Raw genomic sequence first — 14,305 nt, forward strand, 5'->3', positions numbered from 1 at the left:
AAGCTTTTCAGCTCTCCTCTAGAGCCCCTTGCTATCACCAGCAGGATGGCACAAAATTGGGAATAGCAGTAGGGGAGTTGTCTCTAGGGAAAACAGGATTTCTACTGAAAGCTTTCAGAAGACATTCCTGCAGGGTTGTCACTTCATGTAATGTGGGTCTGTTAGGAGGGAGAATGGCAGATTCAAAGACATCATGAAAGTAAGGTTGGGATGCCAAATAGCATCCTAACTGTTTGCCTATCGGCTCATCAACACACAACCTACTTCTCCCAACAAACCTGTGATTTGAGGACCCTTGAAACGCCCCACTTACAGATGCGAAAACTGAAGCAGAGCACAGTCCCACAGTGAGAGAAGAAGCACAGCAAAACTCAGACTCATACCCTGGTACCACCGCTCAGTACATGCTCACAGTGAGGGTGTTGTTCCAGGATGTCCTTGATTTGAAGATTAAATGTGCAGGCTACTCCTGGCAATCAAAGATGCAGCTTAATTCTTGGAAATAATAATAATGTAAAAAAAATTCCCACTTGGGTTCAGGAAAATGTTTCCTATCTGATCTGAGGCTTAGTCCAAGTAAGAGAACTAGGAAAAACACAAGAGGGAAGGAGAAATAAAAGCAAGCAAGCAACGGAGACCTGAAGGAACAGCTGTATAGTGTACCGACGAAGCCGGCAGAAAACAAGGTTTGAGAATCCAGGCTAAGGAGCCAGGTAATGGGAATTTGAATTCTGCCTTCAAGACTTAGTAGGTCTGTGATTGGAGCACATCATTCCATTCCATGGATGGCTGGAAAGATTAAATGAGACCTGAGCAGAGATAACATGTGTCCCCAGATCTCAGGCACACAGCTAAGAGCTCAATGAGAATCCTAATTACCATCAATAAAAGTAATCTGTGGCCAAATTAGAGAGTGATCCCTTGGGCTCCTCGCTGTTTGTGTGGTGTGCCTTGGAGCCATGAAGAAACCAGGCTTGCTGGGGGGGAATGCATCTGTGTGAATGAGGGGAGCCCAGGGCTTCCCAAAGAGATGCCCTTCCTCCAGAGGACCAAGCAACAGGCCAGATGAAGAGGGAAATGTCCTCATCCACTGCCCTTCCCTGGAGTTAGAGATAGCTCAGACAGTGGTCCCTGGGAGACTAAGTGCAGATTCCGCTAGGTCTATTCGTTTTTGATCTCTCCTGAACTCAGCCCTGACTTTTCCCTTTAGTACCATCGCTGCCAATGCATCATTGTTAAGGGGAGCTGAAGCCAGTGTATGCAACTTCTCTGGAATTGTAACAATGACAGCTGCTGCTTGCTGGGCTAGTGTTGGGTGGGCACCGTGCTACGGCTTTTCTATCATCACAACTGCAGGGAGTCTTATCATTTCATTTCAGACAGAGGAATCCATGCTTCCTTAAGAGGCTGTGAACTCCACCTTGACCAAGAATACCATGCTGAGCACTGAAGCAGGATGAATTCCAATTCATGTCAGCCTGGACTCGAGCCCATGCCCTTAACCTTCATGGGGATTTGAATCAACAAAAAATTGTTTCTCTGCAAGCTGAGCTGCCACAAAGCGCTTTACAATGCATGGGACCCAAGAAAACAGAGGGGGAGGAAGCTGGGGTGAGGTAAATGAAAACCTCTAAATCATAAACAATGAGAACAACAAAAAGAAAAGAGGAAGGAAGAAATAATGAAGATGTGGAAAAATACTATGGCCGAGATAAAAAAAGTGAGCCTAAGGTAGAGTAAATTCTATGAAAAATGAAGCAAAATCATCTAGCATGAATGTTTATCAGCTTCTGAGTTGGTGCCCTATACACCCAGTGTGAGCTACCATCACTACACCAACACCTTGCCTAGGTCCTCGTGAGAACAAGGACGGAGAGGCTTCATCACTGGACGTGGGTGCCATGTCTCATAAGAGCAGATGCTGAATAAATGCAAGATGGATTAAATAATCCAATAAATGAATGAATTACAGAGTCCTGAACAGGACTAGTCCAGTCTCTTAAAAACAACAACAACAACAACAACAAATTAACAGAGACAAATGCATGATCAAACCATTAGGGAAATTCCACAGGTTCATGGTCCATGGCAGAAGTGGGAGCAATTAGCTCATAAAGTCATGGTAAATGATTTTTTTGCCTGTGGGGCCAGAAATCTAAAGTGTGCATCTCTTCCTCATTCCCATGGTGATTCCTGAGGTGCCTAAATCATTCCCTTGGGTAAGGGAGGGGGAAAGTCCAGGTAGAAGAAGAGGCCTGCAGTGTCTGGAACTGTTCTTGGGAAGCAAGTGACTACCACACACTGGCCCCAGCCTTGGACCCACTGGAGCCCCATCATTGTGACCCAGTCTGTCCCCTAATCTCTGCGTAGGCTGTCAAGGAAGCCTCTGGGAACCCTCTCATTGCAGGCTTGCAATAAATAACTACTAGGTATTCACTAGTCCTTAGTAGACAGCAGACAGAGGGGGAGGCTTCCTTTGTACAGAAACTGTTGTGGTTTGTGTGAACAAATGAGGAAGGAACCACAGCACTGGAAACAAGCATTTAGAATGGAAGCCAAGTGTCCGCTGGGTGTGGATTGGCCAGGACAACCCAGAGCCCATCAATTCCACTGATTCTGTTATGATCACCAACTCTATAATCCCACCTGGGAGGCCCAAGAGAAAAAGAGTCAACACAGCCAAACCCATGAGCCGGCTTAAATCAGGAACAGAGCATCTACCTCTGTGGATGATTGGCTTCCTGCAAGCTGCAACTCCAAATTGGTGTCACCCAGCCCCTTCCCTTCCTCTGGAGAGGGAAGTAGGATGCACAGGTTCACCACAGGATGCAGAGATAAAGAAAAGAGCCTGGGAAGCAGCCGCATCTTATTCAGACCCAAATATTGTATCTTCCCATGGCAGAGGTGGCAGACAGAGAATGACTAAGGGAACCTTCTCCAGGGGAAAACGGTGCCCCACCTCAGAGGCACAGCGCTGACTGCACCTAGCCCTCGTGAAAATGGAAACTCTAATGATGTGGGAGTTCACTCCTGGAAAGAGAAACAGTAACATCCAGAAAAGAGACAGTGAGGCGAAGCGCCTGAATTGTGGCAAATGCCCCCCTTGAAGCCCAGGGTCCCTGATGTTACTTCCTAAAGCTCTGGGTACAGCAGACCTTCTCAGAGCGCTCAACGTGCCAATGTCACCATCCATCTCCAAGAGGGCCCCAGAGCCCATAGAGTGTCCCCGCTTATTTGTGGAAGGGTTCCTTCCCTTCCTCCACCATTCCAACTTATATACAACTGCTGGGGGAACAGCTCTGACCTGTTGGTCCCCAGTGGGGACCTCTCACAGGACCCCCATTGCCTCTGGCATTCATTTTCAGCTAGGATTTCACTAAAGAGTTCTCTGGGTGGGTTTCAGACATCCAGCTGCTTGGGCCTCTGGCAGGACCAGCATTCCTGGAGTGAGCATGAAAACACATGGGGCATTGCAAGACATTCTACAGGTGGTGCTGACTCCAACCCCTGGCTGGCAAACAATGGCTCCCAAGACAAAGTCCAGACTCTGTGGAAGGTCAACACCAAGGCTTTCAGTCATTCACTTACAATTTTATTAGGAATTGAGTAGCTTCAGATCCCAGCAACTTGGCTGTTTGCAGGAACTCCCCCAGCCTGCCTTCGACTATGACCTTTTCTAAATCCCCTTCTCCACACCAGACATGTACCTTCCGTCCACGCCTTGGATATTCCTGTCACATGCCTCTGCCTGCCTGTGCCTCCTGGCCTGAAGCCCTTCTCGTCTCTCCTCCTGGGGGTGCTACTCCTTCTAGATCAGGCTTCAATGCTGCCTCCAAACTTGGGGTCTGCAAGCCCTCCCTTTGAGGTCCTCAGTTCATCCTTCCTCATGTCACCTTCTAGTCTGCATTCCAGCTGCCTCTGCCAAGTGGCTGGAGTTGAACATGAATAAGAGAGGTCTGTAGTCACACAGGTATGGGAAGTTTGGGGTAAAACAAAGCCAGCCAGTATTCTTGCAGCTGGTTTCCCCAGAGCTTTGAATGGGCTAATATAAAGTATGGCTCTCTAAGAGGGTCACAGTGCATGTGGGTTCCCACTTACATGGCACATAACCACTTTCCTTTTGCTGTGGATGTGTTTTTCCCTGAGCAACTTAGAGGACTTGTGTTTCAAGGAAACCCTTTTGGGAAACACCACCTTCTGGTTATTTCCTCTACTCATTCATTTAACAAATGCTCCAGGAATATCAAAGAGAATGCCCTGCATCAGGCTAGGTGCCCTCACACATGTATGTCTTGGTGGCTTTGATGAAATAACTTGAAGACAGCAGCTTATCCACAGACATATCCCCCGGTGCAGGTCCCAGCAGGCTTTCCATCAACACCGATAAGAACATAATCAAGCCACTGACCAGCCTGGTCCCTGGGGACCTATAACAACTTCTACTGCCTGGCCCAGGATTCCAAGTGTCTGGGAGGGCAGATGGTTCCCTTCACCACGGAATCAAGAAAGAAGATTTTCAGAGGAAATCTACACAAGGCGAGAGCACAGTTCTGAAGACAAATCGTGCAATAAAAAACACTCAGCCATTTAGCCTGCAGAACAAGGACTCTCAGATCACCAGGCTCCTCACAATAACAATTGGCTGAAAGGCACAAGCCCCTAACTAAGAAAAATGTAGCCCAAATCGACTGCTAAACTGATAGGGGATGGAAGAGGCCTAGCAGAAAGACAGAAACCAGGGGTGTGAGTAAAGTCCTGCAATGGGGGGTGAATCTGTCCCTTGCCCAGCAAGTGGAACACCTGCTAGAGATAGACAAGTGATCTCATGAAGCCCAGTGTTATCTGGGAAGTCAGCTCCGACAATTGGTCCCATGGACCCTCCCTGACGCAGGTGAGTCACTTGTGGGCTGATGGTGGCACTCAGCACCTAAGAGGCCCTGACCATGCCCGTGTCCTTGGGAAGGTCACACATAGGCCAAAGTGCAAGGTGGTGGTGGGATGGCAGCAGGGGAGCAGTAAGGAAAGCAGAAAACTGCACTGGGCTTGGTGATGCATGTCCAGCCATTCATTTGCTCCTCTGCTTATCAGATAGCAGGGATTTAGCACCTGCTGTGTACCGGGATATGAGCAAAAGCAGATGTGGTCCCTGCCCTGACTGGACTGATGAAGGAAGTAAATAAGCACACATTTACAGATAAAGTGATGACAAGCCTAGGAAGGAGTTCTGACAGAAGGTCATGAAAATGTCTTCCACAAATGAGGTGAGGAGCAGATGTCTGAAGAGGGGATCAGAATTCCAGAATTCCTCCCAGGACTTTGCAAGTGCAAAGTTCCTGGGAGGAATGGAGCCCCAGGGAATACGGGAGACTAAAAGGAGGCTGGGAAGAGGGGCATGTAAGGAGCAAGCAGGAGGTGTGAGAGAGGCTGGAATGGCCTCGGAAGGGCTTGGCCTCTTTCTTTTTAAGCAGCAGGTAGTGATATGTATGGTTGCTTTCTGAGAAGGTCTCAGTGTGGAAACAGTGTGGAGGGGTTTGGGGCAGACTACAGTGTGGGAGAGACCAGGGGCAGGAGTAGGCCGTACAGTGATTTGCGTGGCCAAATCAGCAAACTGAGTTATGGGCTGCCCTGGGCCCCGGCACATTTCAGCTCTCTAAACGCGAGTCTCCTCCAGAGCTGGGGTTCTACATGTGCTCTTTTGGAGAAAAGCAAGTAAAGCAGAAACCATTATCACACACAGGAAGGGCCTTGGGTCCTAGGCGGATTCCCTTTATCCTCCCTAGTCATTTCATTAACAGTTTAGAGAATCCTGTGGAAAACCGCAGAGAGCACACTGCAAGTGGTATCTGGGGACCTGGGTCCAGTCCCAGCTGTGGGGAACCTAGGTTCTTGGTTTAACCACTCCCCAGCCCAAGCTCCAATGTCCAGGAAAGTCACACAGAGGTCAGTTACAACCCCCACCACATCTGCTGTGGGACCCAGTAGCAGAAATTACGGGGTCTGGATGATGAATTTCATGACTCTGAGCCTGGTACCCTAGTCCTGCCCAACCCATTCAGCCACCACTTGCTGTCTCCCAATTGGGTATCTTTTCTGGGACAGAGAGAGGCAACTTGGACAGATAGGTCAGTATGAAGGACTTGGAGTTAAAGAGTACTCGGCTCTTGACTGCTCTGGTCTCTCAGTGATCAAAGGCAGGTTGTGCCCTGCAGGTTTGGGACCTCTGGAGCAGTAACATTCATCCAGCTAGAAGTTCAAGATGTGCCAGTGTTAACAGGAGGGTGTCCTTCCCTGCCTTTTAGGCTGGAGACTTGTCTGCAAGACCCATTGCTTTAGGGTATATCTGTGCTATTCTAGGTGACAGCCAAAGTTTTAATAGACTGCCGAAAAGTCAGTTTGCACCTGGCGGTGTCACTTGTTCTTTAAGAGAGTCATTTATTGTCAGATGAAGCAGCACAATGTCATGATTAAGAAGACGGGCATCAGGGTCTTCACCAGAGTTCAAAAGTCTTTCCTTTCCATCTCTAAGCCTCAACTCCCTTATCTGTAAAATGGCACCAATGCCTCCTCAGGCTGGGGGTATTCAATGGCAGTGCAGGGGAAACAGCCTCAACTGCTGTTAACATGTGTGGGAGCACATATGTGCACACTGGCAAGAAAGTGTGCATTTGTTACTTTATGTAGATGCCATCTACATGCCAAGCACTGTGCCCCTCACTAGAAATGAGCAGATAAAATAAAGCCTCATCCTTGGAGACCCACAGTCTTTTGGTAGATACAGACAAGCAGCCAGACCACCATGGTAACACAGTAGAAGAGGCTTTGCTAGGGCAACATGAGCCATAGAGAAATGCAGCTCATCTTGTCCTGGGCACCTGGGGACATGCACATAGAGGGGCTGCAGGAGACCTCCTAGGAACATGAGGACAGAGCCCAGCCCAGAAGTGATCCCAAGGAGGAAAAACCATTCCAGGAAGAAACAGTAGCAAGGAGGAGCATTCCAGATGCTTTTCAGGAACTTTGGAGACTATGAGGGTGAAGGTGGAGAGATATATGGCTATAGAACAGTCTTAGGTCCTGTTTGTAAGGCTTCCGAGGGTTCCAGAGACAACTTATAATGAAACGCAAGACTGTGGATGTGACCTGTAATGGGGACTAGCTGATAATTCTATACATGTCTATTTCAAAATGAGCCCAATACCTATTAAAAATCTGGATGTGAAATTTAACATTTATAGTGATGCAATACTGTCTATTACAGTCTCTTGAATTCCTTCCTCTCTCCAGGTGCAGCCTTTCACAAAGAATTCTGCAAAAAGCTGAGTATCTCCTAGATTCAGAAGGCCATGCCAGGTGTAGTCCCAGCCAATACACAGCTTACTCATGGGTTAGAGAAGAAAGAACAGTGTTAGACACAGAGGGAGCTACCTGGGACAGAGCTGGGCCATTCAAAGAGCAAGATCAGGGAGGAGGCCTTCAGAGCCAGGACTTAAAAGAAAAGCTATTTGGTGGCACAGCTGAAAATGCAAAATGTGCCTTGGATTGGCAGGCTTCCACTTGGGGGAGTTACTGGAGTTTAATAAACCCAAGCATTTATTCATCTGCTGTCTGCTTTGGAAAATGCTTACATGACAGTCACTACAAGCTGGGGACTCCTGGGCTATTCTGGAACAAGACTCTTCTTTCCATCCTTCACCTTCTGCTAAGGGTTACAAACCCAACTGATGGCTGGCTTTGTTGGAAATCAACCTTCGAAGCCTGCTTCTTGAGGGGAGTGCCCTGAAAAAATGAACCTCAGACCCAAACTCCCATATCACCACAGTTCAATTTCCTCTGTAAGTGGACACAAGTAATAATACTATCCTCCTGCAGCTGTGGTAAAGATTAAACTAGATCCCACATGGTAAAGCCTAGCAGAGTAAAGTGACATGGCCCAGTGAGAGTGGCTGAGCTGGATTTGAACCCAGGTGGGGACTCAGAGCACTCAGGGGACACAGATTGATGGCAGAAGAAGAAACACTTTTGCAAGTTCAAGCAAAACACATGAGCAACTGCAACCTGTAGGTTTTGAGAGCCGGATTAATTCCTCTGATTAGTGCAACATTGCTCAGCTTATTTTTATGCATAAACATGTAGTACACTGCCTGGAGACCACAGGGGCTTTCAAGGCTGAAAACTGGATGAAAACTTAGTTTGGGGTTGCCACCATGCCACTGCACTGTGCTTTTGGTGAAAATGTCCACGTGGAAAAACCATTAGTCTCACGGGGGAAAGAATGAATGCAAGCACCAGGGCCCCTTCTCCATGTGCTGGCCTGTGTAAGATTTAACAGCTCACATGGCTATCCTCTGGCTCTGGCGAAGAGTCTTCTAGAGACACAGCCTTCCTCTCCTGCTGCCTCTGGGGATTGTTAATCAGAAAAATCAGAATTTGGTGTGTATACAGATCACAACTTCTGATCATTTATGGTCTAGTGTGTTCCAGACCTTTCCACCCAATTGTGCACCTGTCAGCTCAGGTACAGCCCACCTAATGCTTATATTGTTTTTGATTTGACCTCACCTATTGCAGCCCTCCCCTAGTGAAGTACCAGCTCCAGGATATAAGCCACTAAGCCACCATTGTGTACCCGACCCCCAGTAGGATCTCAGGAACTCTGAAGCCATGACAGCCCCTCAAGACTCGGTACAGCTTTGCCTTTGATCCTTTCTTTGCTCCTCTTGGGAGAGGTGAGCTCCTCACTGCTTGTCATCTCCCTGCCCTTATGTGTTGTTGCTGCTATGGTTTCTCTGTCCCAGGCTGTCCTTGCTGGCTTCTGGTCTGTTCCCATATAGGGTGGTGAGTTCTTTGATCTTTATAAGCCCAGAGATGGAAGATGAGAGATTACTGTGATCCTCTTGCAAGACAGGGCTGTCACACTGGGGTGAGGAGAGATCAGGAGAGGCGGGCATTACCACTCTGGGTGTCCTCTGCCAAGCCCACTCTTGTGTCATCCAATTATTCCTGTGAGTTTGGTTATTGGGATGGTCTCTGTGGCTAGAGAGGAGCAGCAGGCATCATCCTCCAGCCAGCTTGGAGTCTCCCAGAAGTATCTCTGTTATTAATTAAGTTCTAGAATATATCGAGGAGGGTGGTCCCCACCAAGGCAACCTCTGAGGACAAAACTTGGTGGCCCTTTCACTTACCTATGCATTCTAGAACTTAGATGAATTTTAAGATCTTCTACAGTTAATTCCAAATCCCAGCATTGGTAGACACTGGCATGGAATATGGAATCAGACATGATATTATGTTATTAAATTATGTCTTTTCAGAAATCACATGCATCCTTTCAATGCCTAATGGACTAACAGGTAGGATTAACAGTCTTCTGCAGGCAGTGCTTCTGTTTACAGGACAGTACTTTCAGGGAAGAACTGTGAGATTGTGCAAACACCACAGGGAGAAGTGAAGGGTGGCTGAGCTGCAGAGGAGGAGACGGTGGTCCAAATATGAGGCAATCCAAGGCTCTTGTGCATCCATAGCAGGTGCACCTTGCTACACAGATGCTCAACATAGAGACTCTTAGTGTTAGATCAAAGAGAGTCCTGGAGGGCTGCATTTGTCGATGCCAAGGGCTGGCTTAGCAGCTGAGTGCTCAGTTTGTGCAAAGAGGTGACTGGCCATTGCCTTTATTCCACCAGGGAAACAGTGTCCCCTCCTTGCTCCTGCCTGCAGCAGCCTGCTCATTTCTAAAATCCAGCAGGTGTTTCACTGGACCCAAGCAAGGAGTCCTGTAAATTAGGGATCACCACACGTAGCTCACCAGGGGGCAGCTGTGACAGACAGCTGCTTCAGAGGCTGATGGGTGACATTCAGCTACTCTGTCACTTTCCTTGCCTTGAAGGGACTATGCAGAAGATGGAAGCAACCTAGGGGGACCTCTTATTCTCATTCTGCATCCCTGTTTACGCCTCACCCATTTTGTCAGAAAAGCTGGGCTCATTTTTCTTTTAAAAATGATAGCCAGGGCTTTGCTGCATTCCATTGGATGGCTCTGTTACCAAGAGGGGGTTGGCATTTACTTCGGGAGGAACACATCTCTCATCTTTAGCAGAGGAAGGACAATGAATCTGAAGAAACGCATTTTGGATGTGGCTTTTTAAAGAATGTGTGCACCAAGCAAAGGGAGCCCACTTCAAAAATCCTTTGTTGCTTCAAGGTGCTCGTAAGTGGACTTAAAGAGTTGAAAAGAGTTGCTTGGCAGGTTTTGCTTCCTTACTCCCCATTTGTGTTCTTCCTTCTATAGACACATATGCTTATTGGACATCAGGTCCTACATTAACCGTTGGGGTTTCAGCAGTAAATGCTGACTATGTTTGTTCTCAGCAAGCAAGTCTGGCCATAGGCACAGGGCTGTAGGGGGCAGTCATGCACAACAAATGTGAGTCAGCCTCCACTCAAGTCCTCTAGCACCCAGTCCTCAGTACCACCCTTTCCGGCATCCCCTCCCATTTCTATCTCCTTATTATTCGGACCAAGGGTGGAAGAGCTACCCTTACCTTTCAGTTGCTGGAAGCAGGAGGCACTGCTGTCTGGCTCCAGGGGGTGCCTCAGGACCCCATTGCTGGGCTTGGGCCTCTCATATTCTCTTTCTGGGAGCATGGCCTGCTCACTCTCCATGGCGGGGTCTGAGTGTGGGGGCAGGGACTGTGGGAACCCGAACATCAAGAGGGAGGAGAAGAAGAGTAAGGCACTGCAGAGCAGAAAGCCACCCCACCAGGCTCCGATCCAGCGGGGGTCGTCTGGAGTGATGTCCAGGTTACCTGCAAAAAAAAAAAAAAAAAAGGAGAGAGCTCAGGTGAGTGGCGGGGACACACAAGCCATGGAGATATTGCTGAGGACTTGAGCAGCAGAGGCTCTGCATTGCAGAGGTTCAAGGGCTCTAGAAAGAGACCAGGGAGGAGTCTTATTAAGGAAGTTGGGGCCTATTCCAACATAATGGAGAGTAGAGCCTACTTTATCTTCTATTAGGTGCAGGGTCTCTAGTTTAATTCCTAGGTCCTTGATCCACTTTGAGTTGAGTTTTGTGCATGGTGAGATACAGGGACTTATGTTGCATAGGGATTTCCAGTTTTCCTAGCACCATTTGTTGAAGAGGCTATCTTCTCCCCAACATATGTTTTTGGTGCCTCTGTTGAATATAAGATAACTGTATTTATGTGGGTTTGTCTCTGTGTCCTCTATTCTGTTCCATTGGTCTACCAGTCAATTTTGGTGCCAATACCATGCCGTTTGTTTGCATACTCTTACATTGCTGGGGGAGCTGTGAATTGGTGCAACCATTCTGGAAAGCAGTATAGAGATTCCTTGGAAAACTGGCAATAGAACCACCATTTGACCCAGCTATCCATTCCTTGGTTTATACCCAAAGGACTTAAAAACAGCATATTACAGGGACACAGCCACATCAGTGTTTATAGTAGCCCAATTCACAATACCTAAACTGTGGAACCAACCTAGATGCCCCTCAGTAGATGAATGGATAAAGAAAATGTGGTATATATACACAATGGAATATTACTCAGCATTAAAAGAAAATAAAATTATGGCATTTGCAGGTAAATGGATGGAGTTGGAGAAGATAATGCTAAGTGAAGTTAGCCAATTCCAAAAAACCAAATGCCAAATGTTTCCTCTGATATAAGGAGGCTGATTCATAATGGAGATGAGGGGTAGCATGGGAGGAACAGACAAACTTTAGATAGGGTAAAGGGGAGGGAGGGAAAGGGATGGGGCATGGAAGCATGGAAGACAGTGGAATGAGACATCATTACCCTAAGTACATGTATGAAAACATGGATGGTGTGTCTCTACTTTGTGTACAACAGAGACATGAAAAATTGTGCTCCATTTTTGTAATGTGAATTGAACTGTATTTTGTCATGTGTAACAAATTAGAATAAATAAAATGGAAAAAAATAAATAAAAAAAATAAAAGAGAGACCAGGGAGGGAGAACTGGGCCACCGGTCTAGGAAACCCATCGGTTCCACGTCAGCGCTTCGGTTTCTCTCGGAGCCTGAGACTGATCACGTTCTCTCCTTAATTTTCTTGTCTACCCTGTGTTTATATCAGTCTAAACAAAACCGGTGAGAAGCCAGATGCCTCTGAATCTAAGCTGGAATTGGTTGACTTAGCAGCGCTGCCAAGGTGTGCGTGTGAAAACATAAAGCAACATTTATTGTTGGAGGGTAGGCTTTCACTAGGTCTGTTCACACTCACCCCCCAAACAGCTCATCTGAAATCCCATTCAAGGGCCCTCTCCCTGTCTTAAACCAGATTTACAGCTTCCAAGGGAAGATAATGAAAGTAGACGGAGAGCACAGGGCTGGACTTCCATGTACACTCGAGGTGCCGTGGTTGAAAAACTCGTGTCTCTTCTTTCTGCAGGACTTCAGGCAGGTGGCTTAACTTACCATGCTTCAGTTTACTAATCTATATAACACTGATGACAATGACAATACTTACTTTATGGGGTCACTGGGAAAATCCAACCAACCACACCAGCTATAAAGTGCTCAGAATCGTGTCTGGCACATGCTGGAGTAGCCAATGGATACCAGCTTGTTTTTTAGGGCTTGGGTCCTGCCAGTGGACAGGTTAATTTAAACCTTGTTGGTGGCCTGTGGTTTGGCATTGTCCCTCTACGAGAAAGCTCTGCAGCCAGCTCATGTGCTTAGAGGCACCCTCTGTATGTGGCTTGGCTTCACTGGACTGTTATTTTTGACTTGCCAGCTGAAGTCATGGGAACACAGACTACAGCCTTCTCCTTGGTATTTTTCCTTCTTTCTCTTTACAGCTGCCCTGCAAAGCATCATTCCCAGAAGAATTGCTCTTTGATGATAAACCATGCTCCTGGAGCCTAGAAGGAAATTCTTGGAGACCTAGGGAACGGCACATGAGTTAAGACTAACTGGTCTGCAGGCCTGGACCAGATGGATGGTCAGCTCCGGAAAGAGTAATGACTGCAGACACCAGATGAACACTTCAGCATTTATAAAGCGCTCTCCCTGAAGACTCCTCAGCTAACACTAATGATGGTGCCAGCCATCATTTACAGAGGGTGTCTGTCTGCACCAGCCATTATGCAGAGCACAGTCATTTATGTCCCAGTCAACCCTCCCTGCAATTCTACAAGGCAGAGAAACTTCATGACCCCTATTTTGCCTATTCACTATCTGATTTTATTTAGATGGGGAAACTGAGGCTCACAATGGTTAGGTTCCCTGCCCAGGTTCACAGAGTGGAAAACTATAACCTCAGTATTTGCCCATAAAGGCCCACACTCTACCACTCTGCTATACTGTTGCCCTCGATAATCTGCACTCTGCTCCCTACAGCGATCTGGGTGAATGATTCCTTCCTGTGCTTTGTACAGTGGGCCTAAGACCACCAGCTCTTTGGAGAGGTGGCAAGCTGATTCTGCAACACGGTTGATCTCTGTCCTGGATGTACACCCAGCGGCATTAACCAGGGACCAGATGTTTCAGAGAACTTGGGGGCTGAAACCCAGCCCTTCCCCTTATTAGCCATAGCACTCCCTGGGCCTCAGCAAAATAAACATGGCATCCACCTACAGTAGTTGCAAGGATGAGAGATCATAAGAATCCCTGGCACGTAGTAGGTTTTTTGCATGTGGCATCTCTTATTATTTTCATTTATGTTTCTTTGTATATAAATGAGCAGTTAAATATTTGGATTTTTTTTTAAAGAAGTTTAGGCATAGGAAAATACAAGGTGATCCTGAAAGCATTTTTATGCAAATGAGGAAAGAGAAAAGGAAGTGAAATTGCCTGGGGTAGCTGAAGAGGACTGTTTCACTAGTCACTTACTGTTTCTTCACCTGCTGCTAAGCAATGAATGAAAACAAAGGGAGCTGCCAGCTCCCCTGCATTGTCTACAGGCTTCATAAAGGGGGAATTGGAGCCTGGCAGATGTGAGTGATGAAAGAGAAAGAAAACCTAGCAGTTGTTGGGGAAACAAAAACAGTCCTACGTGGAAAGTCACAGGAAGTTAGTGACTCTGTTGTAAGTGTGAGAAAACATCCGGGGGAGAGAAATGGCAGTGGGGGTGGCAGGCAGCTGTTTGTGTAACCAGTGGACCTGCTCCTGTAGGTATGTGCATGTACTCGGAAAGGCTAGGTTGGCTGGAAGTTTGAATGACAGGGAAGAGTGCATCTTCTGTGTTAGAACCAAAGCACACTTGCCTTTTGGGTGAAGCCAGAAAATGGGGTCCGCAGGGAGCTAGGTGGAGGGCAAGATTTTGTA

The 14,305-nt window shown here is 47.3% G+C and overlaps 1 protein-coding gene across 2 annotated transcripts in view; it reads right to left on the reverse strand.

Annotated features, from left to right (window-relative positions):
- The window catches only part of LOC144252002 (solute carrier organic anion transporter family member 3A1-like), a 304,020-nt gene that overhangs the window by 51,259 nt on the left and 238,456 nt on the right, over window positions 1–14,305 (reverse strand). For both annotated transcript variants that reach the window (XM_077794595.1, XM_077794594.1), the window contains exon 4: window positions 10,539–10,802. In XM_077794595.1, coding sequence (XP_077650721.1) covers window positions 10,539–10,802 — 264 coding nt within the window. The remainder of the gene's footprint in view (window positions 1–10,538; window positions 10,803–14,305) is intronic.

This window comes from Urocitellus parryii, unplaced genomic scaffold (assembly GCF_045843805.1).
Source record: "Urocitellus parryii isolate mUroPar1 unplaced genomic scaffold, mUroPar1.hap1 Scaffold_35, whole genome shotgun sequence".
Lineage (NCBI taxonomy): Eukaryota > Metazoa > Chordata > Mammalia > Rodentia > Sciuridae > Urocitellus > Urocitellus parryii.